Source organism: Dermacentor silvarum, chromosome 10 (assembly GCF_013339745.2).
Source record: "Dermacentor silvarum isolate Dsil-2018 chromosome 10, BIME_Dsil_1.4, whole genome shotgun sequence".
Lineage (NCBI taxonomy): Eukaryota > Metazoa > Arthropoda > Arachnida > Ixodida > Ixodidae > Dermacentor > Dermacentor silvarum.
The window spans coordinates 22,002,346-22,027,607 of NC_051163.1; the positions used below are offsets into that span (position 1 = coordinate 22,002,346).

Genomic DNA, 25,262 nt, shown 5'->3' on the forward strand with positions numbered 1-25,262 from the left:
AAATTTCGCAGAAAGATGCCAATTTGCAGTCTACGTCTTTCAGGGTAACCCTTGGCACAGTTACTTGCCTATTTTTGTGTGTGTTTGTTTTTACACAAAAGAATGACAAACTGTTTTCGTCTGTGCGAGAAAAATGCCTGCTGCGAAGGCAGTGCTGGCGCAGACACTGTTTTTCCTTCCTGCCGGCAACGTAAAGGCTCCTTACATGTCCCTTTTATTCTTTGCCACTTCATTGTGCGCCTTTTTTTCTTGACCCAGTCATTCTGTTGCACCCCTCCCATACAAAATTGTCAATAACAGGTGGCTGCTCCAGATCTCATAGATGTGTTTCGGTTAATGATGATTGATGATTATTAGATGTTATTGGCGCAAGGGCCAGGTGCAGCCAAAGAGAGCCAAGGCAATAATGATAATTAGCTGTCAGTGGTGCGTTTTGGTCAAGGCGTACACGCTAACACCATCGTCATTTAGCTGCGTTTCAATTTCAAGCCATTTATCCTGCTTGCAATCACCCCACATGTTTGTGTAACAAGTTTTATGGTCTTTATACTTATTCTGTGTGTGTTGTTTGTCTTTTTGTGCAGCAAGCAAGAACTTTGTTGCCGGCGCGCCCTCTGTTGGCTAAGAAGTACAGCTGTACGGTCACCATGAATGCAATGGCAATTAAGCTCACTGCTCCGTTCCAGCATTTTGCACAACGACAGATGCTACTTACCCGCGGTCCTGTGGTCAGATAATGTTGAAAACCTTTCCATATGATGTCATCTGGTTACATGACCGTGCCATTGTGAAGTTTCTCTTTTGAAATGTGTCCTGCTCAGTATTGGCCACTAATGTAGGGCACGAAAACATTTCATATGGCAATATAGACCCTTGCCAATCAGAAACTATATTCCTATTCCATACGGAGCAGGCAGCAGCTGGAAGCTACACAAGTGGTTCTATATCATACAAGTTTCCCTCCTATGCGTTTCGCAGTGCAGCTGTTTTTAATCTGCAGCGCTTTCTAAAGAATAACTACTTAACACATTATAACTACAGCTCGTAGCTATCAGGGGTTATGTCAAATACATATTATTTGTGCACCTTTGCACATTAAAACCCAAGAATTTATTATATTACTTTGTGCACTTTTGTGCTTACAGGATGTGGCATCCGATGTCTTGAGTCGCGAGCACAAGCGGTGTGCTGTGGATGCATGGTTGGAGAAATGTGCTACTGCAACTCAATCTGCAGAAAATAGGCTCATGTCTGCAACACCGTCCAGGTAATTGTCTAATTTTGCAACATAAATGTACGAGACCTAATGTTAAATCGAATTACATGATCCATGCCCATTCTTTCTTTCATATGTGAAGCAATATTTTTTGAACGAGAAGAAGGGGAACTCAGGGGCACAATTCTTGTTAGCGAAAAGCCATATGAAGCCAACAAATAATAAAGCCAAGGAATAAATTGGGGACCCACTGTGTTGGCGCAATGGCTTTGGTGTTGCACTGCTAAGCCAGAGGGTGTGGGATCAAATCCCGGCCGTGGCAGCCACATTGTAATGGGGGCGAAATGCAAGAACACCCGTGCATTGGGTGCACGTTAAAGAACCCCAGGTGGTCAAAATTACTCCGGAGTCCCCCACTTCGGCGTGCCTCATAAGCATATTGTGGTTTTGTCAGGTGAAACCCCAGCATTTAATTCATTTTTAAAGCATTGGGGACATAATTTGTAGTTTTTAATTGAAGTGTAGACATGATAAGCTAAAGAGAAATGAAAGTAGACAAAAAGCAGCTTGCCACCAGTGGGAGCCAAACCCACGATCTCCTTATTACACGTGTGTTGCAATTGTGCTACAGTGGCAGCTGTTCCCCTGTCCACATTCTTGGGTATTTATGTGTACCCTGGGAGTTGTTAACCAGTGCTCCTCAAGGCAATGACAGCAGATGTGCAACATCCTTTTGACCGACGGCGTCACATAGTACATTATCCTTATCGTCACATTATCTGTGAACTTAGGGAGCAGGCAGCTGATCAATAAAGCCTCAGAATAACTAATTCTTGGGTGAGTTCGTGTTTGCATAACAACTATCTTTGTAGCGCAAAAACTGGAAAAAGAAAGATAACAGTGAGAGGAATGAGAGGAAAGGAAAGATGAGCGCTACTGAGAACTACTTTTTATTTCATTTTCGAGTTTTTGTGCTACAAAGATCATGTTACGCAAACACCAACTCCCCCAAGTAGTAATTATTCTGAGGGTTTATTTTCAGCTGCCTGCTTAGTTGTGCTACAAAGATCATGTCAATAAACACTCGTATGCTACCTGAAGGCATCAAACCTGCCGGAGTCAACACCCTCGCTATGCGATGAATGAGAAAAAGAGGAACTGAAGGGCCCGATTTTTGTTAGCCACAGATCTGCGCAACAATTGGAACATTGTTCTTATTCTCAAGGTTACCAATGATATAAGAAATCCCACGTACACACTTTCTCGGAAGGCGAGCTTTCGAAAATGCAAATGCAGTGTGAATGCATCACACGTGCTGCTGGAAGTTCAACAGCTGCCCAGTTTACTTTGGAAGCAGCGTAGACTCTTCGACATGGCCGAAAAGTATCCTTGGTAGAATGCAATTACGCATTTATTAACAAACCCATAATCAGGTCACAGTGCCATTCATCTGTTAACTGTTTATTCACCACCAAGTTTTTGATGGACTTTCCTGAGTAAACAAGCTGCATTTGGGCTGAAAATGTTGCTTCCAAGGAAGGATATTTTGGGCTGGGCCACTTTTGATGGCATTCTTCAGGTTTCGGTCTTGTTAAATATTTTGGCATACTGGACAGGGAAAAAAAAAGCAAGAATGTTCACAGGTGTAATATGCCCTAGAGCTATCAGCCCACACATTCCTTGCCAAAATGTCTTTTCAGAGCACAGCATACCAAAGGAAGCTTCTGCTAATGTAAAGTTAATACAGCTACAATGAAGGGTTTCACGCAAGCTCGAACGCAGTTGTTGGTTATAAGGAGCACAGAACACAGAAATCAGCTGCCCTGGGTGGGACAGGTAACTTTAGCCTTTGCTAGACGCAAGGGAAAAGCTACAAACACAAATTTCACAATAGCGACACATGAGAAAACAATGTCGTCAGTGCAAAAGAAGCTTCAGCGCCATAAATACGGCAAACACGGGAATATATTAGCAAAATTAAGTACTATATCATCAGTAAAAATGATGAACTAAACACTCCACACAGCACTATTGCGGCAACTCGCTATCGTCATGCCGGGCATGTCGACGAAGTGAGCATTTTCACACCCAACACAACATCAGGGAAATGACCAATTCGCCCAGGTGGCACAAAAGTGAGTGCAGTTAGCCAGAATTATTTTAGCGGCAGGACTGAAATGCATTAACAAAAAGTGAATTGACCTATATACTGCACTTTTATTTTTGCCACAACAGCGATGGGTGAGTCTAAAGCTCCCTTTGTTCACATAAGTTCCTAAACATGCAATCATGACCACGGTGAACAGAGGTTACAAGCATGTCACCCATGTACCTACCAGACGTCCCAACTCAACACACTTCTCTTGCACGGTTTGCTTTGGTTCGACAAAGGTTCCACCCATCTAGGGAACAGTTTGCACCAGCGAAACTGCAACCCCACTGACACAGCAGCACCAACCTCTTTCGGTTTAAAAACGCCGCACACACGTACATAAAGAGGACACTACACGACGTGACCTGCACATGGTCGCGCGACGACTGGTGTCAAGTGTAACCAAACACCACAGCTGTCTACCTGAACCTCGAAAGACACTGAGCTGTGGACACCAAAGCTTGGCATAACACAGTCATTTTTGCCAAGGCTTCTAAAAGCTATCCAATTTGCATGGCAAACCAGACAGAGTAAAAGTTCAACCGATGTAGAGGTGTGTCCTGTCTTCCACTGTAAGTATGATGCTATAAATTATAAGATGGCAAACATTGCTAAACCCGAACTTCTCCGGATTAGTCCTCAAATTGCCCGACCGGATAGCCGACAACATATCAGCATTGTGCACACTGCTTGATGGCCCGCTCTACCAAAGACTGGCACAGGTCGTGTCTCCTTACCAAATAATGAATCCTCGAAGCAACCTGAAGCCTTCAATGGTACGTACAATCTTTTCAAAACCGTGCAAACGGCATTGACATATCAATTCCAACACTGTTCAAAGACAAAAATCAATGAGTTCATTTTCAACGTGCTGATACTTTACAAGGGTGTGCACTTCCGTACGCACAGGCTGTAGATGCCTTCTCAGAGGAGCACACACACACACACACACTGACACGCATGAGGTTTCGGTAGGCTTTCGTCAAACTACCCAGATAAAACAGTCATGTTGACGGCTCTAAGTGAGTTCTCACAACTGTCTGTCATGTCTGAGGCAGCTGGCTGTGGCAGTTGACTTGTTGCATTTCACGTAGCTGCCACAGCATGCGAGTCTCGTAAGGAACTGGCTGGTCCATATTTCCTGGCAACCTCGATAGTCTAGGTTAGCATTTTCAGTACGAAACCTAATCTCAATACGAAAATCTTCTATCCAAGCTTAGATCACAGTCCAAGGCATTCGGATGTGGTGTGAAGTCTCATCGTGCCAAGCTGAATCGACGACTACCTCAGAAATCAGCGTTTCCCTTTTCAACAGTACTTTTTTTTTTTGTTCACCGGAGATCTCTTCCTAGCACTCATCACCGACGAGCTTGGAGGCTTCCCAGGGGACGAGCACTTGTGTCACGTGAAGAGTCGTCGCTGTGCTAGTCCGAGAGGTTCTCGGTGGCAAATTCCGATGGCGGCCGCTTGGCTACAGACGTGTTTTCGAGGATGATCGACTCCTCGCCAAGCACGGAGCAGAGTTCGCGGAGACGACTCTCCATCTGCGGCACGCCCGCCAGCTGTGCCTCCAGGTTTTCCTTCTCCTCGCGTAAGGAGAGGCGAGTCGATGTGTCCAGCAGCTCGAGCCGCCAGCCGCCCTCACCGTCGAACTGGAGAAGGTGCGTGTGGAACTTCCTGCGTGGCAGCACGGCACAAAAAAAACATGTATAACAGGGTGATGGATTAATCTTCTGGTTAATATATTAATGCTTTAATCATGATTAATTTTGTTTTATCGTGAATACTGGTGCAGCAACATCGAACCGGATTTGTGGAAAGACCGGTTATCTGGTTACTCGATTCACTGGTTATTCGAATTTGAAAACCGGATAACTGGAGTGATCGGTTATTCGGTTAATAGTATCCGGATATTGGGATAGCCGGATATTTCTTCTTCTGTACTTGTGCCAAAATTACCTCTCTTTCTCTCTGTTATTCCTATATGTGTAGTTATTTTTGCAACTGCTCCTGTAAACCCAATATCTGCTCTGGTTAACCACCTTACTTTTCCTTTTTTGAACACCAAATATTCGTGCCCAAATATTCCAATATCTGGCTAACCGGTTATTTTAACCAGATATCCTGAATATCCGTTTCTTGAAATCCGGATAACCGGTTTTCAAGACCGGATTCACTTCCTTCTGGTTAAACCGGATAGCCGGTTTGACGGATATTTGCAAGCACTAGTGAATACAGTGGAATCTAGTTGATATGATTCTGCATAATACGTTTTTTAGGATATGTGTTTTTCTTATATACCATTTCTTCTTTTTCTTATATACAATTATGTGTGGATAATACAATTTTCAAATAATACATTTTATTTTCCGGTTCTCGTGACGATCATATCAACGACATTCCACTTTAGTCGGTTGAGATCGTCCCCGCTTCATTTGTTCAACAAAGAGGAAGCGAACTGCAGACTGACTTTTCCGGCTAAGATGGCCATCTCCGTTCATGTCTCTTAGAAGACATTTACCATAAACTTGTAAAAAAATGGGTGCGCATCAAATTCAGAGGCGTGTTAGAATTGGGCAAAGACTGCCAAATGAGCCAGTGGTGTGTTATGGCATTTTTTCTGCCTCTTGTTTAAGTCGACCAACCAGATAACTAAATCAAATTCACTGGTCTCGTTGTGGTTAAATTAATGGAAGTCAAATGCGTAACAAAGGTATTTACGAGTTAGATTCAAATATTAGGGCCTTGCTTTAGTGTGTACAATTGTACAGAGGTCAACACACATGCTTAGAACACACTCGCGAGGGCCAAAGCAGCCATGAAAGCTTAAGCCGACCACCAGGTCGAGAGAAATCAATGGAAACTGTAAATTTAGTCACGCAAGCTCACATACAGACGATTTTGTGCCACATGACCTCATCAGATTCGCCAGCGCAGTCCTGCGAACATGATTCGCGCGTTCTAGAGATGTGTGTTGAGCTCTGTGCATGCAGCACCTGAAGGGGCTACTCGAAGCATCGTGCTTCTGTATATGTATATTCTGTACCTCCTTTGAACATTCCCTGGAACAAAGGCTACAGTGAGAGAGCACTTATGGCTGTCATGCAATGAATTTACCAACCTGGAAACTACAAGCAGTAGCTCATGGACGACATCCTTTATGAATCTCTCACATAGAATCTGCCATAAAGTGGGCCTACCTACATTAATTCAATTTCTTTTCTTTATTATGCCATGCAGAAACTTGCGCAAAGGAAGTGAAAAATATTTGTGCAGAAGCTATCGACAAAGATTGCTGCGTCAATAGCCAAGCGCTTCTAGAAAGCTATTCGCGTCATTAAAGGAATGATTGTTACGGTGTATACTTGTAATTGAGGATATTTAAATAGCATTTGTTGTTTCATCATGCAATGCAGTAGAGAACAGAGCCATTAACCAGTACGTCTGTCGCAGTAGTATAGGTCGACAGGACATGCACCTCAATGAGCTACAATCGTTGGCGTTTGGCGACGAACGCGCCCTGCAACTCGATTGCACAAGAGCACGCGTCCTTTGCATTGGCGCCTTTTTATCAGTGGTGAAAGTCCAACCTCCTCCAATCACCGACCAAGAAAACGGGCGGAAGAGCCACAGAAAGCTATTCACATTGAAAAATGAGGAACTCACCATAACGACGGCCTGTGCGTGATGGTGAGCAGGGAGATGCCGTAGTCCTTGGCAGCCTGGTATATCTGGCTCTCAACGTCTATCGACACTGCACTGGTGCATTCATCGAGCAGTGCAAACTGGGGCCTGCACAGAACAAAAGCGCATGACATAATGTTAAAGCAAAGGTAACTTAGCATTATTGACATGAAAGTAGTGTGCAGCTGCAAGGACACCCGTACAGGTTGCTTTGAAAGAAAGCTTCACAATTCAAGAATTAGCTATGCATTATTCTCCTTGGCGCAACGTAATAAGGAACATGAAACAGAGAAAGGATACAGACAGAAAAGCACCATCTGTCGAAGAAATATCTGTCCGGGCCAAGCAATCAAAAGCGACGCGGTAGACTTTCCATGGCAGTTGCTCTACCAACTCTGCTAACAACATACCTACCAACCTTTACAATTTCATGGTAAAATGTCAATTTTTGGAGCTTGTTTAGGATTGCCACATTGACAGCATTCATTTTACCAGTATTTTAGGACAAAGATATGGTCGCCAACCAATTTTCCAGAGCTTGATATTCCAGACCTGCTCATTAGGCAGAGCAACCCGCAGCAGCGCGTGCTACCCTCTCAGAACCAATGTGAACAACTGAAACTTCGGTGACCAAGACGTCAATATCTCGGAAATGAAATTCATAAGACATTTTCGTGTGCCTGTGGCACAAACAATTATAGCTGTGACTACAGAGCAGAGCGCCTGTTTGCAGTGCTCCTACAGAACAAAGTTTGTGAATCTTTGTATAAACAGGCGTAACAATGAGTAATGCATAATATTTTTTTTTACTGTATTTTAATATTTTCTGGCTTCGACTAGCATTTTTTAATTTATTTTAAGGTTGGCAGGTATGCAACACAGTGGCTAGTAAAGGCTAGTAACTAGAGCAAATAAAATCGACACTGAAGCATGGGATCACTGATTAATTAGAATTATTAATAAATTAGAGGGCTGGTAACCACAAGAGAGCCTACGTTGACAGCCGAGAGAACTTGAGAAGTTATCACTGTAAAATACTAACGCACCTGTGGTAGAACAGGCGAGCCATGCCCATTCGCTGCTTCTCGCCTCCTGAGAGGATGTCCTTCCAGTCCCCAACTGCATCCCAGCCTGCAAACAGCGGGAAGCGAAAAGCAATGATTTATGAAGCTCGCAAATATACCTTCACGTGTAAGACTGTGCGGAAGCCAAATGGAATACTTACAGTTCTACATTACCACAACCTTGTCTAAAGTGAAAGAGCCTGCTAGTGGCTTGATAACTTTAGTGCAACCCTGCTGTGGTAATTGCTGATAGCTCCACAAGGCAACTTTGCATCAAAGTCTTCCTAATGGAAGACTTTGATGGGAAGCATGGGCAGCATGTGTGTGAGCCACACACACATGTTGATTTCCTTACGTCCTGATCCGAAGGGTCATGAGACAGGGCACAGCTTGGTACCGACGGGTAAACTCTGCTGCCTCAGCCCTGTAATTCATCATCAGCCTATATTTATGTCCACTGCAGGACGAAGCTCTCCCTGTGATCTCCAATTACCCCTGTCTTGCTTTTTCTGGTTCGTGCCATTATTTATAGCCCGAGTGAAAGAATTGCAGGTACAATGCAACGGTGACACCCTTGCGTTGGGTGCCAGAGCATGGGGAGTGAGGAGAGTCCGGCAAGGTTTCGGAACGTTTCGGAGCATTTGCGTGCATTTATGACTTTGTAATTACTGGGTCATAAATGGTAAAGTGGATTATTGGTGGGCAGTAAAGGGTTATATTAGTGCAAATACAATATTAACATGCCACAGCTATCATCGCAGTCCTGACTGGTACAGTCCCACTCAATTTCACAAGCTCCAGCAGTGGTCATAACACATTGATTCATTTAATTTTTCATTCTTTTTGCCTTTCATCATTGGTTCAAATGCAGCTGTTATGATGCTGGGTTTGGCTGCCGGGCATGACGGGTGATCAGAAAACGAAAAATTAAGAATTAAAGGGGCCACGACACCAAACTTCTGAGCTCAACTTATGCATGGCATGTTAAACCGAACTCATCCCATAGCAAAGTGGCAAACTTTGAGTGCATTTGGTGCAGTGGAAAACTTGTATTTAAACTGTTCTAATGCTACAGTTGAACCGTACAGCAGTCTGGCTGCACGGTTCAACTTCACTTCTCAAATGTAACAAAGTGCATTCTGCACGGTCAATGGTTCCATACGCGTGGTTTCATTTTTTTGTACGTGCCTCCATCTTGGCGGCAAGCCGGAGGTTACTTTCTGCACGCATTCTCTGGTTTGTGCCATTATTTATTGCATGAGTGAAAGAATTGCAGGTACAATGCAACGGTGACACCCTTGCATGGGGTGCCAGAGCATGTGGAGTGAGGAGAGTCTGGCAAGGTTTCGGAACGTTTCATAGCATTTGCATGCATAATCGCATTGGCCCCTCTACTCTCAGCTACGATGATAAAGTGAGAATAACTGGACGACCATGTCATGTTTTTTTTTTTTTTAAGTATTATATAGTAGCAAATGTGGTCTCTGCGAAGAGATTGTACCTTCTTCTCTGACAATGATGTGCTGCAGGTGCACAATCTTGAGGATGCCCTCGAGGTCGCCATCATTGAAACCACGGTTCCTCATGTCCTCCAGGGTGTCGGGGTAGATCACCTGATCCCGCAGGGTGCCCAGAGCCATGTACGGCCTGCGGCAAGTCGCAGAAGCACGGCAGGCAGTAATGAAGTCATCCGCTTAGCACAGATCCCGAGACTAGCACAAGCTCAGAGATAACAATCCACGAAAATTACTGATAGGCCATCAAAATTGACAGTAGACCCTTTGTAAGCCTGTTGGAGGCATCAGTCTTGCATTTACTTTGCATAGGTTCAATCACGGATGTGCTTTTCTTTTTCCAGCAATATAAAAGTGCACGCTTATAAAAAATATCAGATGTCACGAAGTTATTTCGGTGTGAGATGCGGCATTGTTAAAACAAGGTTTAATTATAAATGCATTCTGTGTTGCAATTTCTTCAAGCTTTATGCGCACCATAACACCCATGTTTTAGACACTTCCCAAATGGACAGGCAACAATCTGCAACAGCAGACCGCACCTCTGGGGAATGTAGAACATCTGCTTGTTTGGCGGCCTTTGCAGCTGCCCATTGTAGAGTGGCCAGAGACCGCTAAGGATGCGGAAGAGTGAGCTCTTGCCGCAGCCATTGGGACCCGTAATGAGGAGATGCATCTCTTGCGTCATCTGCAGACAGAAACCAAGCGAGAACAAATCACTCCAAACCAGCTACCACTAGCATGTTGACATGCTGAATGTAGGGTTTCCCAAATATAGTGTATATAGACACGAGTAGGGGCCAAATTCGTGTACGAGATGTTAATAAGTGCAAAGAAATAGCTCGTGCAAAAAGACAGAAAAATGAAGTGCAGCGATCAAAGGCATGTGGCATGGGAGTTCATCTTCTTGCTGGAATAAACAACAGCGTAAGATGTGCTGCTCTCGGCTCTTCGGGTGTATTGTCCTTCATCGTACTTGGAGCCTGGTCTACTGGGCAAACGAGGTCCTCGGACTTTACACGAGACACTTACTTCATTCAACATGCTCACCTGATTTTTGAAATGACAACTGATAATGACATGTGCATCACACATCAAGATCTCAAAAGTACTAAAGTGCAAAATAGTACTGTAGTACTGAAACAGCATGAGTATAACTGCATGAGTACTGAAATAGCATGAGCACTAGTAGTTAGTAATAGTAGCTAGCGCTGTAATAATAGTAGCTAGAGCAAGAGTAAACGTAGCTAGTGCTGTGCTACTAGAAGTCAAACTTGGTCGTCCCCCAAGAGACAACTGTCACCATTTCTAAGCAGGAAAGTGCAATCAAATCTCCGAATTCAAACCAGTTAGACCAACAGTTCTTGTGGCTGGATGAAGGCATAAAACAAATATTTGCTAATTACAAGGTTACAAAACAAGAATAGGCTAGTAGTAAAAGTCCGAGGTCACCCAAGAACTTCTTACGAGTTGTGAATGCGAAAGCATTAATGTCAAATTGAACACCGCTGAGCGGTCCTTCACGTTGTACGGTGCAAGTAATGACCGTAGCGTTACGTGCTGCACGAGCCAGTAAGCAGCAGGAGCCTGCAGCGCCAACGCCACAAGCCACCGACATCCTGTGCAACAAGAGATCGAGGAAGCAGCAGTGGCCACCAAGGCCGGCAGGCGCACGCAGCAGCTATGCCCAGAGAGATACGGACCGCGCGCCGGCTTTCGAAAGCGAGGGTGACGTGGCGTCGCGGTGACGCCCTCTCCCCTCACGCAACATCTGGTGCACTAACGCCGCAGCAGTTGTTCCCTTTTGCCCGCTGCTCTGTGGAGGCGTGCTCATGACATGGCATCACAGCCAATGGCAATTTACGTGCCGCTTCACTGCTACAGACGACAGACACCACCTTTTTCGCTCAATGGGCCAATTGAGGCATTCACATGATAAAGATTGCGGACAAGACTTTGTACTAGCATGCACAGAGCAGCAGAATAACAGGGAGGCTTACCGTGAAAGTGAGACTGGGAACGACGACGTCACAGTTGGGTGTGACTATGGGCACGTTCTCGAGCACGATGATGCCATTCCTCTCGATCACAGTGCCTGCACATTTTAAGCAAACACACACTGCTCATAATCTAGTGGGAGAACTGGTATTTAAGCACATTATTTTATCGCTTAACATTTCTTTTCCATCGAGTTATCGGCAAGCCATTTATCAGTGATGCTCGAGGACATGATACATCAGGAAATTTGGCACAAGAGCGCTGGGCAGCGCTTCAAAAATATTTGTCAGCAAGAGAATGTCTACTAACATAATGAATCAGGATGATTGTGATACATATTCAGACAGAGCTTTTCAGACACTGTGCAGTTGGTGCGACAGCTAACGATGATAGCTGTGTAACGTAGGAGCCGAATGTATGATAATCATAGTAACAGAATCTTATGATGTTGTAACTAAGCAGAATGATCAGCACTGAACATTTACTTCACACATTTGTTTCTGTGGCACACATTAAAATTTGTATGCATAAGGAACAACGCAGTTAATAATGAATCCAAGAGACAGTGTGCATTGTTTCTTGCAGTGACAACAGACGTAACTTTTAAATCAGCATTTAAGTAGGCACTCGACAAAAGCTGTGAAGTAACTAAGAAGTGATGATTAGGCAGTATAACAACAATTAACAGCTTTTGCTTGCATGTACATTTGGGAGCAAGCTTCTGCGGACTGCAGGGGCAACATTTAAAAAAAAATGTTTTTCCTTTGCAGTTTAGGCATGCAGGTTGAAATTAAGGAGTACAACGTAGCCTGTTTGACCAACGTAATCCATTGATACAATTTCATGCTGCCCAACAGTGCTAGAAGAAGTAAAAATTTTTTATGATGCTGTGGTTTCTATACTTTTGCTCCTCACTGTACCTGCTATGCTAGTATGCATACATTAGCAGACACTGCTTAAACCTATCTCCCTAAATTAACATGAACTGTGGCAAATTACATCAGTGGTGTTACCATTATCGCTGAATATAACTGCGCACATTGACAAGACTAGCACTAGCACTGTTTACAATAAATTGAGAAAATAAAGACTGAAGATGGGTGCAAAGGCCTCCTTAGGGAAGTTGATAAGAATAAACATAAGCCGCAACATGCATGCACATAATGTATAGTCGGCGTCAAAAGTTTACAGACCATGCAATTAGAAGAGCTAGGTATTTCCGCAGCCTGGGCATGTCTCTTGGTAGTATTTGGATTTCCACTCTGCACTAGTACATAAGCAAACAACAATTTTGCTCGTGACAGCACTGTTGTCCAGCAGGAGGTCGGTGACAGTTTTACATGCAACAGACTGGTTGGGCACTCTATTCCAGACACGAGAACGCTGACCTTACAAAAATGCACTTTCATGTACCTACAGCTGACATTCTACAGGAAGCCTGACGAATGCAACAAAAAGCCTGTGTGAAGTCATTAAAGTGTTAGAATTTTTGTAAGAAAAGGCAAGCTACAGGAAATGAAAAAAAAATCTTCGAGTGTGGCACTGACCCTTGATCTCAGGCATGCCGTCTTTGAAGGTGAGGGCCTTGAGGCCAAAGGTCTTTTTGGAGCAGCCATCGCTGGAGATGGCCAGAGTACGCTTGTAGCGGCACTCACTGACGTCCTCGAAGACTGAGAGCATCTTGGAGACTCGTCCTGTGTAGCCTGCCAGCTCAGTGATCTGCAAGGAAACCATAAGAGGAACAGCGAGGTTAAATCCTCAGAGAAAGAGAAAAAGTAGACATTTATGGAATTACATCTTAGCCACTGACAGCAAAGGGTATAGCGTAACACATATCAATGGCAAACACTAAATGTCTACTAAGGTACGCACAGAAGACGAGGAGGCGAGAAAATGAGAAACTAATGCCACGAGCGCCAATGGACAGCACTCGCGGCATTCGTTTCTCGTTTTCTTCTGCCCTCGTCATTCGTGCGCTGCTGCCTTAGTATGACGAACCAACTAGCCCATCAACTTGTACTAAAATATCACAAAATCCAATACATTTCCTTCTCATTATGCATAACAGTTCATCACTGCCGTTAGATGAGGAATTATCAGTGGTAAAAGGGCATGTGCCGCTGCGGTTCAGTAGGTGGTGCTCGAACTAAATTTTAAGGTTGCCATCAAGCACGGTCACACACGAATTTCACCTTGCTGCGACGTTTCACAGCAATGCACTCCGCACGGCCATGGAGCCATTTTGCTCTTCAGCAAAGAGCAAAGGGAGGGAGCAGTTGAGACTCAGCATGCAATACAAAATTTATAGTGTAAAAAACAGCTCTAAGAACACAGACAGAAGGAAGAACACAGGAAGAACACACATCTGTCCGTGTCCTTAGCGCTGTTTTTTACACTATGAATGCATACCAATGAGCTCGCCTTCAGACCCTTTCAAAATGCAAAATTGTTTCCAGCGCTCCACTTTGTGTGCCAACAGTTGTGCCAGAATGTTTTTACAAAGATTTGGATGCTGTTGAAAGCAGTTATTCGCTCAGGATTTTTCTTTTTTGTGAAATTCCATAGTGTGCTTATCCTTAGTACTCATTTGACCCACACAACATGGCCGACAATGTGCTGGAAGCTGAAATAAAACACAGGCGTGTTTTATTCCAGCCACCATCCTTGCCACCCTCTCTACCTCACCGCATCCTCCCTCTTGGCACGCGACTCTATGCTTCAATAACAATGCGAACGTACGGGCGTCCACCTTGAGTAAGGCTAACACAACGTGTGGGAAAGCCTGCTCGCGGTGTTTCGTGCATCCAGAGGCAAGTTATATGCCTGAAAACACGGTAATTAATGCACTTCCAAGTATCAGCAGGTTGATGTTGTCTAGGCATGATAGGAAAAGAGAGGTGTGCAAAACAAGCACACAAGAGCAACGAAAAGGGCATCTCAAAACAACCCTCAACTTACTTGACTGTCGTTCTACGTGTATGGATGTCCAGTACACAGAGGGCGCCATAGTCCAGTATTTCATTTTCTTCTTTCTGGTTTCGATTCTTTTCAAGACCTTTAATGATGTTGGTAGGGAGGAATACTACTAACACCACCTAGACTAGAGACTGCTCCATCCACACAGGTGGACCCCATGCCTTGACCCTGTCTGCATCACTGGTAATGAACATTTCAGCTTTTCTCACCTCCTTGTACGAAGACATAAGCCTCTCGGTGGCATCTCCTCCGGCAATCAAAATATTCTTGGCTGTCGTGATGAACTGCGTCCTCGTGCTCACACCATCATCATTCTGGAATGTCTCCTCTGCAAAAGATAAGAAAACCACAGCGAAGCTCAGTTGCAGTGCCATAGCTAATTTCGCAAGACGGACTAGGTCAGATTTAATCGCAAGAGAGAGAGAGAGTAACATATTTACGAGAGTAACACATTTAAATTGTGGCTCAAGGCTTGTTTGCGGAAGTGGGTAAGAAGGGAAATCGGGCTAAACATGGCTCCACCAAATTGTCCAATAAAAGTTTTTTGTTTTACTGCGGATGTTCACGTAAGGAACGGAAAAAGCTTTGTCTAGTGACAACACAATGGAAGCATTGTGGAAGGTTTTTACGTTCCTTATTAGAGCCCCAATAAAAATCAGGCCAATTTGCACTCGGTCACGCAAAGCTTAGGCACAGCGAAGCTTACTGGCTGCTACTGCTAGGTATGAACTTGGTTGCTGCTAGGTCTTAACTTGGTTTAACTTAACTACGCATGTAGGAGGGTATTCTCGAGCGATCATTTTCAGAGGTACCTTCCCTTTCGCGACATTTCGCGTGACTAGCGCTGGACGCATCAGCGCCTACAAGCGACAGCGTTCCTGGCATGCCACAAACGCAGGCAGGCTAACCAAGGTTGGCACAGTGCCAAGAACGCTGCTGCTTGCGGACGCCGAACGCGTTGGAGGCTAGCCGCTCGATATCAATCGGCCAGCTTCGCTGTGTCTTGAGCTTTGAGCGGCCTAGTGCAAGTTTTCGCTTTTTTTTTTTTAAGGGCGAAGCTCCTTAGGGTGTGGGTCTGTCCCTCCTCTGTAGTATGTAGTAGTAGTAGTAGTAGTAGTAGTAGTCGTAGTAGTAGGTAGCCACGTCTACTTTTATGAAAAAAAAAAATTCCGAAAGTTGCGTCCGCAGCGCGGAATCAAACCAGGGACCCCTCGCTTCCGAACGCGCGGCGCTAGCCACTACGCCACGAAGCGCACATGGACACACGCACCACGATGACAATAAATACCCAACATTAACGAAAGACTACGCGTTTCTAACGCGTTTGTGCGAGCGTGTTACGGCCCGTGTAAGAAGCTGGTGTAAGACGCTGTGGCCTCTCCGCCTTACCCCCGTATTCATAAACGCTCCTCGACTTGAACTTGACTTGCCACCGCCTTGGGCAGCACGTTCGAAACGCGTTGAAGGCGGTGGCAAGTCAAGTTCAAGTCGAGGAGCGTTTATGAATACGGGGGTTATACTCTCTCAGCAGCATCATGTGAGGCGCCGCAGGCGCGCGGGGTTCACGTAGCATGTGTAAACGGCTGCCTGTGGTCCCCCTCTAGAGAACTGAGTTTCTAACGCGTTTGTGCTTAGCACGTAGCACCCTGTCTCAAATGAGAACAGGTCGTAAGGAAAAAAAAAAGAAAATGAAAAATAGGGCGAGAAGAGAGGCAGGGGTCGGGAAGGCAGGGAGCTGGCGAGGAGGAGACCGCGCGCATGCGCTCCTCCTCCTCTTCCTCCTCCTCCGAGTTGCCATGGCTACTACGGCTACGCACCACAAATTAACGGCTGGCTTTAGCAGCTTCGCTGTTAAAAGAGACACAAAAATAGGCTCACACTGGCATGACACGGCATGCTTTTCAAATCACGTCTGCATCTACTTGAAAGAAAAGGTTTCCACATTAGCGGAGAAAATGGACGCCAAACACTTCTCAAGGTATGAGGGACCACTTCCCCATCGCAGAAGTGTGCTTTACTAACACAGCTCAACCTAATACTCCCCTTTACTGTCTCAGTGATACCTGTGGAAAACTGAAGCGTCCAGGAAAAAAAAAAAAATCATGCAGATCTCAAGCACTGTGGGAATCGCTGTAAGCGAAGCTTTGGGTAAACCGGTAAAACGAAACTGCACATCTCGATAAGAGAAGCACAGTAGACTTCGGCAAACAGCGTGCGCCCTGCAATTGTCAGCCAAGGTGTCAAATAAACGCAACGCAGAGCCACCTGCGATCCCAACATCTAGACCTTCGAGCTCTTCCGCGAGAACACGTGTACTAATCTAACGGAAACTGACTCGCACGTGCTCTCACGCGCACGTGTCAAACGTCTCAAAGCGGCGTTGTCACGAGAAAAAGCATGCATGCGGTTGTGGCTTAACGGCTAGCGCATCGGGCTGTCGTGCCACCCGGAGACCGAGGTTCGATCCCACCATCGGACAAGGTTTGCTTTTATTAATTCGAAAGCATTATATGGCTTATGAAGCGGAACATCCGGCGGCGTGGCCAGAGATGGTACAAAAAGTCACGTGGTCACAGACAGACCGCGCCGGTGGCTGCCAGTCGGTGCAGTGATTTCGACGAGTTCTGTCATGCGCTCCGATGGATGAACTTTCCACTTCTCAGTTAGTAGCTGCGCCCGGTTGCTTTGGGCGTCCACACCAGTACGCGAACGAGGTCGTCGCGATTGTTTCGCATTTATCTACGTAGGGCTACCCAGATGCCCTTGAACTTTTTTTATTTTATTTTCTGTGTGCAAGCTATTCGGTGTACGACAGCAGCTGCAGCCACGGTCGGCAAACTCCGGGAGGGTTCGCTGAATAAAGCTTCACTTTGAAATGTATATGCACGGAAAGACTACACGGCGAGACGAAATAGCGCCGAAAAAACAGGCACTCGACTGCCAAGGAAAGTGGTGCAGTCTTTCCTGCGAGCTTTAGCAACGGCCTTAGGTAAACTTTCCCTGTTTGATCAGCTCCTATCTGCGAGAGAATAAAACTCCCTCTGTTGCTCAAGATGTTGTGACGGCACAGCGGTTCGCATGAGTGGCTGTGATAGCTAGGCAAGCACGAGGCATTGCGTCAGCTATCTGTCGCAACGTTCCCGTCAGTGAAATCGTTGGAAGGAAAAGTCAGACCACCATTACAGCTTTAGGGGGGGGGGGGGGGAGTGCACTTCCTTTCAGGCCATGTAGTCCCGCCAAATGTTAGAACTTCAACACGTGCAAGTGCGCTTCTCCACACACATGCGTCGTTTGACTTAACCAAGATGGCTGACCTCGGCCTGGAATCGCGATTAAAGCGACAACATGCGGGCGCCGGTGACATCGTTCCTGCCGCCCTCCGTTTCCCGAACCGTTCAAAAAGCTTTCGAAACGCGTGCCTCAGCTTTAACAGTGCTACTACTATAGCGGGAACGCGGCCACCTTGGTTAGGGCAAGTTAGGTGTGTGGGAAAGGCTACATGCTTACGTAATTTTGCGCCGGCGGCGTGCAGTATCGCCTACCGCGATCTCCGGGCAACGACCAACAAGCCAGCTCGCATGCGGCCACGTTCGTATAGTACGTCCGATACTTTCGTTTGACTCGAAGCCAGAACTAAAATGGCCCATCGTCGCTACCGCGCGTAGTAACGCCCTTAACGCCCTTTCAAGGACGCTAACGCGACGGCGACCGACCTTATCGACGCCTCGTCGAACGGCGTGTACTACGAGCCAAACGACCAGGCCGTGAACGACGCATGAGTTTAGAGAGAGAGATTGTAGTTGCGAAGAGGAAGAGGCATGAGTTTCTGACGAACGAAGCGCGCGCAAGCCGGGTGAGAGCTATACCGCACGGATCAACCGCTTTGATCACATACATGATTATCAGGGCGGCGACTCATGCGTCCAATCTCGCACACATATATAACAGCTGCGCGAATATGAAAGCGAAAGCGCTGGAGATAACGTTATCAAAACGAGTGCGAAAGCGATAACGCTCGATCGCAATCTGCATGCGAATAAATTAATAGCATATGCTCAAAGAGAAAGTTGAGTTGGCAGGAACGCGGACACCGCACCTGAAGCAAAGGCCGGAGCTCCCCGACCTCCTTACTTGTGATGGCCGACGATGGTATAAGTTCGAATGGCTTAAAAGGCCAAGAGTATTGCGCTGTCACACAAAGTGTACGTACGAAGGTGTTAAATGTATACATTCAAGAATACACTCGAAAAAAAAAAAAGTTTGCATCCTTTGAAGCTTATCGTCTCCAAACAATTATCGTCACCTATATTGCGTGCAACTTTCGTTTAACACTGCGCGCCCGGTACTTCGAGGTCACGAACGATACGTGTGTTATCAGCATGACATAGCGTTCTTGACAGGCAAGTGTCGAGCGCAGAACTTTCAAGGAAGGAAACGTAGGCAAGACGGGTGGAGATTATTGGTGTGGAGGCAAAGATACGCCCCAAAGGGTGTAAACTTTTTGTTTATGGTTTACATATAACGAAATTTGCACCATTAAGGGCGCTCGTTTGTCACATGGCCATTAAATCGTTAAGGGTGTTAAGGGATCGAATCGTTGATAACGACCACGGTGTAAGATACTATTATATTACACAATGATGGGGACAAACGAAGTTTTCTTTTTTTTTTTTGGCAACTTCTTGTGGCAAGACCACATGCACGAAAGCAGACGACACGAAAGCTGCATGAAACAGTTAACAGACGACATGATAATTGCATGGAACAACATTACTACACAGTCTTCAAATACGGCTTCTCCCGTTGCAGGCGCAGTTTGAGCTCCCTGTCGTGCGCAGAAAATATGTTTATTTATAGCCTCAAGGGTAAGGAAACTGACACGCGACGTGATGCCTAATCAGTACCCTTAAAGGTGCAAAAGCGTTTAGTGTATACGAACTGTCACATAAGGGGTTAATGCTTCATACCTGCAGTAGAGCCATGTTTCTCTCTTACAGGAGGGTATTTTGCCCACCCCCTGTGCTGCACCTGCCCCCAGATTGCACAGATGACGAGGTAGAGGGGGTATCACTCTAGTGAAGGACTATGGAGAGGTCGTGTGTGAAAAAGTCGACGGCTTAGTTCAAAAATTTCCAGGGTATTCAATGCGCCTCGCACTCAGAATTGTTGCACCCTTTAGAGTGTAATTTTGCTAAATGGAGTGACATATACCCGGTAAGGGTATTTTGACAGTCTTAGCGCATATGCTTACACCCGTCAAGTGTAGTACAATAATCATAGCGCCTATTTTGCACCTGCTTAGAGTGCAATTTGTCAAGTGGCGTATCCTACACCCTTTTGACTGCAAGAATGACAGGATGCATGGTGGTCATTAGACTTGTTAGAATCCCTTTTTCTTTAACGTAGTGTACCTGATACGCTTTTTTTTTCTTCTTTTTCTTTTTTTAAGGGAGGGACGCCGCAGTCAAAGTACGGCGCAAGTTTTCGTGTCGTCGTCCTTGAGCGATATAACGCTCGGCGCTAACGGTAACCGCTCCGCCCATGCTACTGGGCGAGTAACTTGGAAGTAAACGCCCCTGCCAGCGTTGGGATATCAGCTCGGGACTCGGTTGAAAAAAAAAATGAAGCAGGAAATTTATCTCGTGCTTTAGTTTATTAAGCGGTTGGGTGCAGGCCAGCTATACTTCTCGATCACAGATGCGAAGCTGCACTGCATAGTTCTATAGCGGGACACACCCGAAGAAAAAAAAAAACACGATCACGCATCACATCTTGTATGTGTGTGCGATCGTGTAGTGTCTGTGTCCTGTTAGAACTACGGAACGCCACTCCGCAGCCATGATTTATGTTTCTTTCTTTTTTTAAATTACGCAGCGTGAGAAAAGAGTGCCACTGCTAACCACGCAACCCAATATATAAGAGTTTAAGCCAGTGTTGGCAGCATTTTGTTTTGACAACGTCGCCAGGTTGTGGCCCCAAACTCTTAACATTTAGTGAATACGTGCTAAGTGATGATAACAATAATATTAACACGATGATGACGACGACGGCGCTCAGAATTTGTTTATATTTTAGTTGTTTTTAGACGCTTCCTTACTACTTTTTTTTTCAATTATATGTTTAAATTACCTCCTGCACTAGCGAGTCAACGTAGGCAATGTGAAAAGGGAAAAAAACATGGTCGAAATCAAACAGCCCTTAAGGAACAAAGGACAATAGACTAGGACAATACCAGCGCTGACTCACAACTAAACGTTTTATTTACACTGACAGGAGATGTATACGCACATACAAATGCACGTGATGCTAGCGAGATACGGAAGGCGTATCAGCAAATCATGTCACTCGTGAATTGTGCTCCACTGTCGCGCACAATGAACCTACCAACTCGGCCCGTTAACTTGCCGTCTTGAAGGGAGAAAAACAAACCTCCGATTGTCTAAAACGCTGTCAGATCTCAGGATTGTGCGCTTTGCCTGAAAATCAGCTTTATATGCCCACCCATATGGCTCACTAATGAGCTCGTCGGTATACGGCTTCAGAAGTATAGCGACAATTGGAGAGGCATATTTTTCAGGACTGCAGTGTCCTGTACTTATGTCCTGCAGTGGACATATATAGGCAGATGATGGTGATGGTATATACAGGGTGTTTTATTTTAGCTGCACCAAATTTTTAAAAATTGCCTGCGGCAGATAGCACAGTTATAATCCTTGATCTAAACTACTCGATGAGGCGGCCATTACTTCAACGAGAAATCAAAACTCCTAACTGAATAATTTACATAATTACACTAATTAACTTTTTAATTAATTATTTTAAGGCAGATCTTACAATCTACGAATTATAGCCGCTGAGTTCGCAAAGGCGTATCCACTTGGAACGAATTCCCAGGACTGAACCAGTTTCGAGATATTAATTTTCGAAGTGTCCGATGAAATGCATGGGCGTTCCAGTTAACTTTTTGAGGAAAACGCTATTTTATGCATTCAAGCACAGCTCACGCTGTGCCTACGACAAGCCCACCGGCTCGGCGGTGAAGCCGAACGCGCGCGAACCAAAAGAAAACCGCCCTCGCAGTGAACGCACCCGGCCCGCTAAGGAAAAGTACCCGAAACAAGAGCCGCGAAACGCGAGCGCCAGGTACAACCCCGTGACAGTGGCGAGACGGAAAAGTCAAGACAATACGCGGGGCCGGCGAGAGAGAGAGAGAGAGAGAGAAAAAAAATCCGCCTCCATTGCAACCTGCGAAAGTATGCACAGCGAAGCTGTCGCCGACGTTAGGCAAGCACAACTGACGTTAGACAAGTGTACCACCCCCAAACTGACGTTGCACGACGTTAGACAAGCACCACCACCACCACAAGCGACGTTAGCCAACCGCAAACTGCTGATGCAATCAACTGTTCGGGCAGTGTTTGCCGTAACGTCGATTACGGTCGCGACAGGCGCTGTGCGACGGATGCAACGGGCAGAGCGGCCACGCATCAAAGACAAACACATTGTGTGCACACCTACGTCACGGGCACACTTTTACGTTTGCGGAAGTGCAGCACGCATCGTCATTCTCCTAGGCCGTCCGCCAAGCGCAAGTGCCTTACTGAACTAATTGAATGTTTCAAAGTAAACTGCGTCAGAAAATTCGCAAAGTACGGGTCTACACACAAGCCGCAGACGTGACAGCTGCGGAGTGTAATTCAAATATACGAGAAAACGTAAGTCTGTCAGGCGGAAACTATAAGACAAAGCCCTTTTCCAACTGCCGTTCCACGTCCGTCAGAGCGGCCGCCAGGTGGCGGTACCGTTTTTGGATGAGCACGAGCAGACGAAAAATCCCGATCAACCAGAGGCGAACAGCTTCGCTGTAAAGAAAGCACGCAGACGCAACGCGCATGGTAGAATTAATCTGCTCGAAGCGGTTCTCCCATGCGCACGCGCTCTCGCGTCCACGCGCTGTGGGACGTGATGCACGGGCCAATTTTTTCGCGTTAGCACGAGCGAAGTACGAGTACGATTGTGCACAGCCTATATGGCGAACGCGTACGGCTATAGCTGTCAGACGTGACGACATAAATGCGCGTTCTACTCGGGACAACTTTTATAGAAACTAAACGAGGTGTATAATGAAATGTCTCAAAAAGCCAGAGTGGTTCAGCTTGTTGAATGAGCTGGCGAATCGCGAGCGCTATTAAATGGACCGTGCGGGGAGAGCAGTGGTAGGCCCAGTTAGCATTAGTCGAGCGTTGTATTTCTGTACGTGGTGCCATAAAAGCCTAACGGTTAGAACATCAAGCTGCTGTGCTGGGAGACCGAGGTTCGTCCGCTTCCGAGTGCGAGCTACTTGGCAAGACAGCAGATCTATGCATTTTGTAGCAGAAGCAGCAGGCAGGGTTCACCTAAAACGTGATCACATTTAAAAAAAAAAAATATGACAGCCACTTCAGTATCCTTACGTGATTTGGATGCGAAAGCATTAGGACTTGTCTAAGTTATCACCTTAAATTAAACCTCCACCTTAATCCACCTTGCTCTAATTTGTACCAACCTTTTAATCCACTTTTAATCCACCTTAATCCAATTTTGGGAGTGGGCCGACCACGGCGTACGCCGTGGCTGTTCAGCGTGGGATTTCGCAGTGCGAGCCGCGGCAGGTACAGCGCCGGAAACGTGACGTCATCACTTGGTCACGTGGGTTTTCGTACCATCGGATGACAACAACGGACGCCGAATTTTCAGCTTCATGGGGCATACAATGCTTTCGCATTAAAATATCGAACAGTGGCCTCGACACACTGTATTGTAAGGGCGTCGTATGCAGCGGCGGTCTGGAACAGAGTCGGCGGGGGGTGGGGGGCAACTGCGCTCACGTGTTTTGGTCGGTGAGGCCAAACACGTGCATACGCGACCGCAAAAGTCGGCCAGTTGGAGCAGAAGCCTCGGCGAGCAGGTTTAAAAAGAAACCAGATTCGATCTCGCTGTGTTTCCATTTCTCGTGCTACTCATGCCCGCCTCATCGAATAACCCAGCTCAACGATAAGAATTACGCTACCTGCCGCAGGCAATTTATAAAAATTCCGTGAAACTTAAAAATGAACGCCATGCATAAAAATAAACATTTTATACAACATACAATTTCAAGGCGATTTCACTGCTCTTCGAACGTTATACACAATAACTCGTTATACGGGGGTCCGATATATCCGGGTTCGACCGTAATTGATTTTGATCACCCGGGCTCCTTTAACGTTCACTCAAATGTAAGCACACGAGCGCGTTCACGCATTTCACCTCCATCAAAACGAGGTCGACGTAGCTGGGAATCGGGCGCGCGACCTCGTGCTCGGCAGAAGACCCGCCATATCCGCTGTGCCGCCACGGCGGGTACCTGTTTACCTTTGTGTCACTGGTTTAAGGCTCAAACTTGAATGTCGATCTTGTCAAATTCTTACGGTAGATCACGATATAATACTCAGCCAAGGGTAACACGCTTTAGCCAGAGACAACAGGCTTTTATTTTTCAATTATCCCTGTAGCATTTACACCCAAAAGAGTATTGAACACTTGAACCGCGAGCGGACTCCTTATCTGGCACGGGTCATCTTTAAAGCTGACGTAGAGGCCCAGCGCTGGCTTCCCCTCTACTTGGTAAGACTGCTGCTATAAAATGCTATAAAACGTTTTTATTTAAGCCACCTCGACGCAGAAGGTGTCGCTTATGCGGGAAACCACCGGCAAATGCGGGCAAAGTCCGCGATCGAGCGTCGCGTCAACACGCGACGCATCCCCGACTGTCCTCCGCGAGCGATATACCTTGCAAGAGGCGTGGCAAACAGAGCGAGACGGCACGTCCTACAACGTTTACGCCAAGGCGACCGCGAAGGAGCTGCTGGAATGCCGGCCTTAAAGTTTCATTCTAAATGCAGAAAGAAATAGAGAGGGGGGGGGGGGGGGGGGGGCGGAGAGACTTCAGCGATCGCTCCGGTTCTGGACTCGTTTGCTGCGACACCAGCAACGCATATGGGCAACGTCACTTGATTGGTCGCTTGTTCGCTCCTTAAAACGGACACTAAACCACTCCGACCTCGCAATGGGCTCTAAAGCGTGAAATTGGTTTAGCCGTATTCGCGAATTAGCCTTCTACAATACCAGCAAGGCCACGCTCAGCGTGAGACGAGGTTTGGTATAAGCTAGAAAGGAATAATAAAAAAGAAAGGAAAAAAAAACGAAAGACGAGTGGCGCCACCACCTTGAAGTTCCCGCACCAGCCCACCTCTGTGACGTCATGGTGGGCTGGTTAATCGTTTACTTGTTAAGATGGACTAGTACGTTGTATTCTAGGGGAGCGAAAGACTGAACTTGGCAAGTTTCCAGGACTTCCACTGAAGCACAATGGCCCTAAATACGAGAAAATAATTTGAAATCCGTGACGTCACAGTGACGACTCAGAGATAGGGTTTCGGCGCGAAATTCGAAACATCGAACTTTGACCTTCATTTCAACTTTTAATAATTACCTTATTACCGCGCTAAATTAAAAGAAAACCGAGTTGTGAAAGAATACAGTATTGGACTAAACTGGTTTAAGTGTCCTCTCTTTAATGTCCCTTCAACCTTATATATTGGGACAATAACTCCTTCGTAGGCGATCGAGCGATTTCT

At 46.0% G+C, this 25,262-nt stretch overlaps 1 protein-coding gene across 1 annotated transcript in view; it reads right to left on the minus strand.

The window, feature by feature from the left end:
* Positions 1-2,661: 2,661 nt before the first annotated feature.
* LOC119466340 (ATP-binding cassette sub-family D member 1-like) overlaps positions 2,662-25,262 on the minus strand; it is a 96,722-nt gene continuing 74,121 nt past the window's right edge. Inside the window, exons 4-11 of the mRNA XM_037726848.2 lie at positions 14,814-14,932; positions 13,176-13,347; positions 11,631-11,725; positions 10,173-10,318; positions 9,618-9,763; positions 8,099-8,183; positions 7,035-7,160; positions 2,662-5,045 (exon numbers count right to left, since the gene is read on the minus strand). Coding sequence (XP_037582776.1) covers positions 4,793-5,045; positions 7,035-7,160; positions 8,099-8,183; positions 9,618-9,763; positions 10,173-10,318; positions 11,631-11,725; positions 13,176-13,347; positions 14,814-14,932 — 1,142 coding nt within the window. The 3' untranslated portion in view covers positions 2,662-4,792. The remainder of the gene's footprint in view (positions 5,046-7,034; positions 7,161-8,098; positions 8,184-9,617; positions 9,764-10,172; positions 10,319-11,630; positions 11,726-13,175; positions 13,348-14,813; positions 14,933-25,262) is intronic.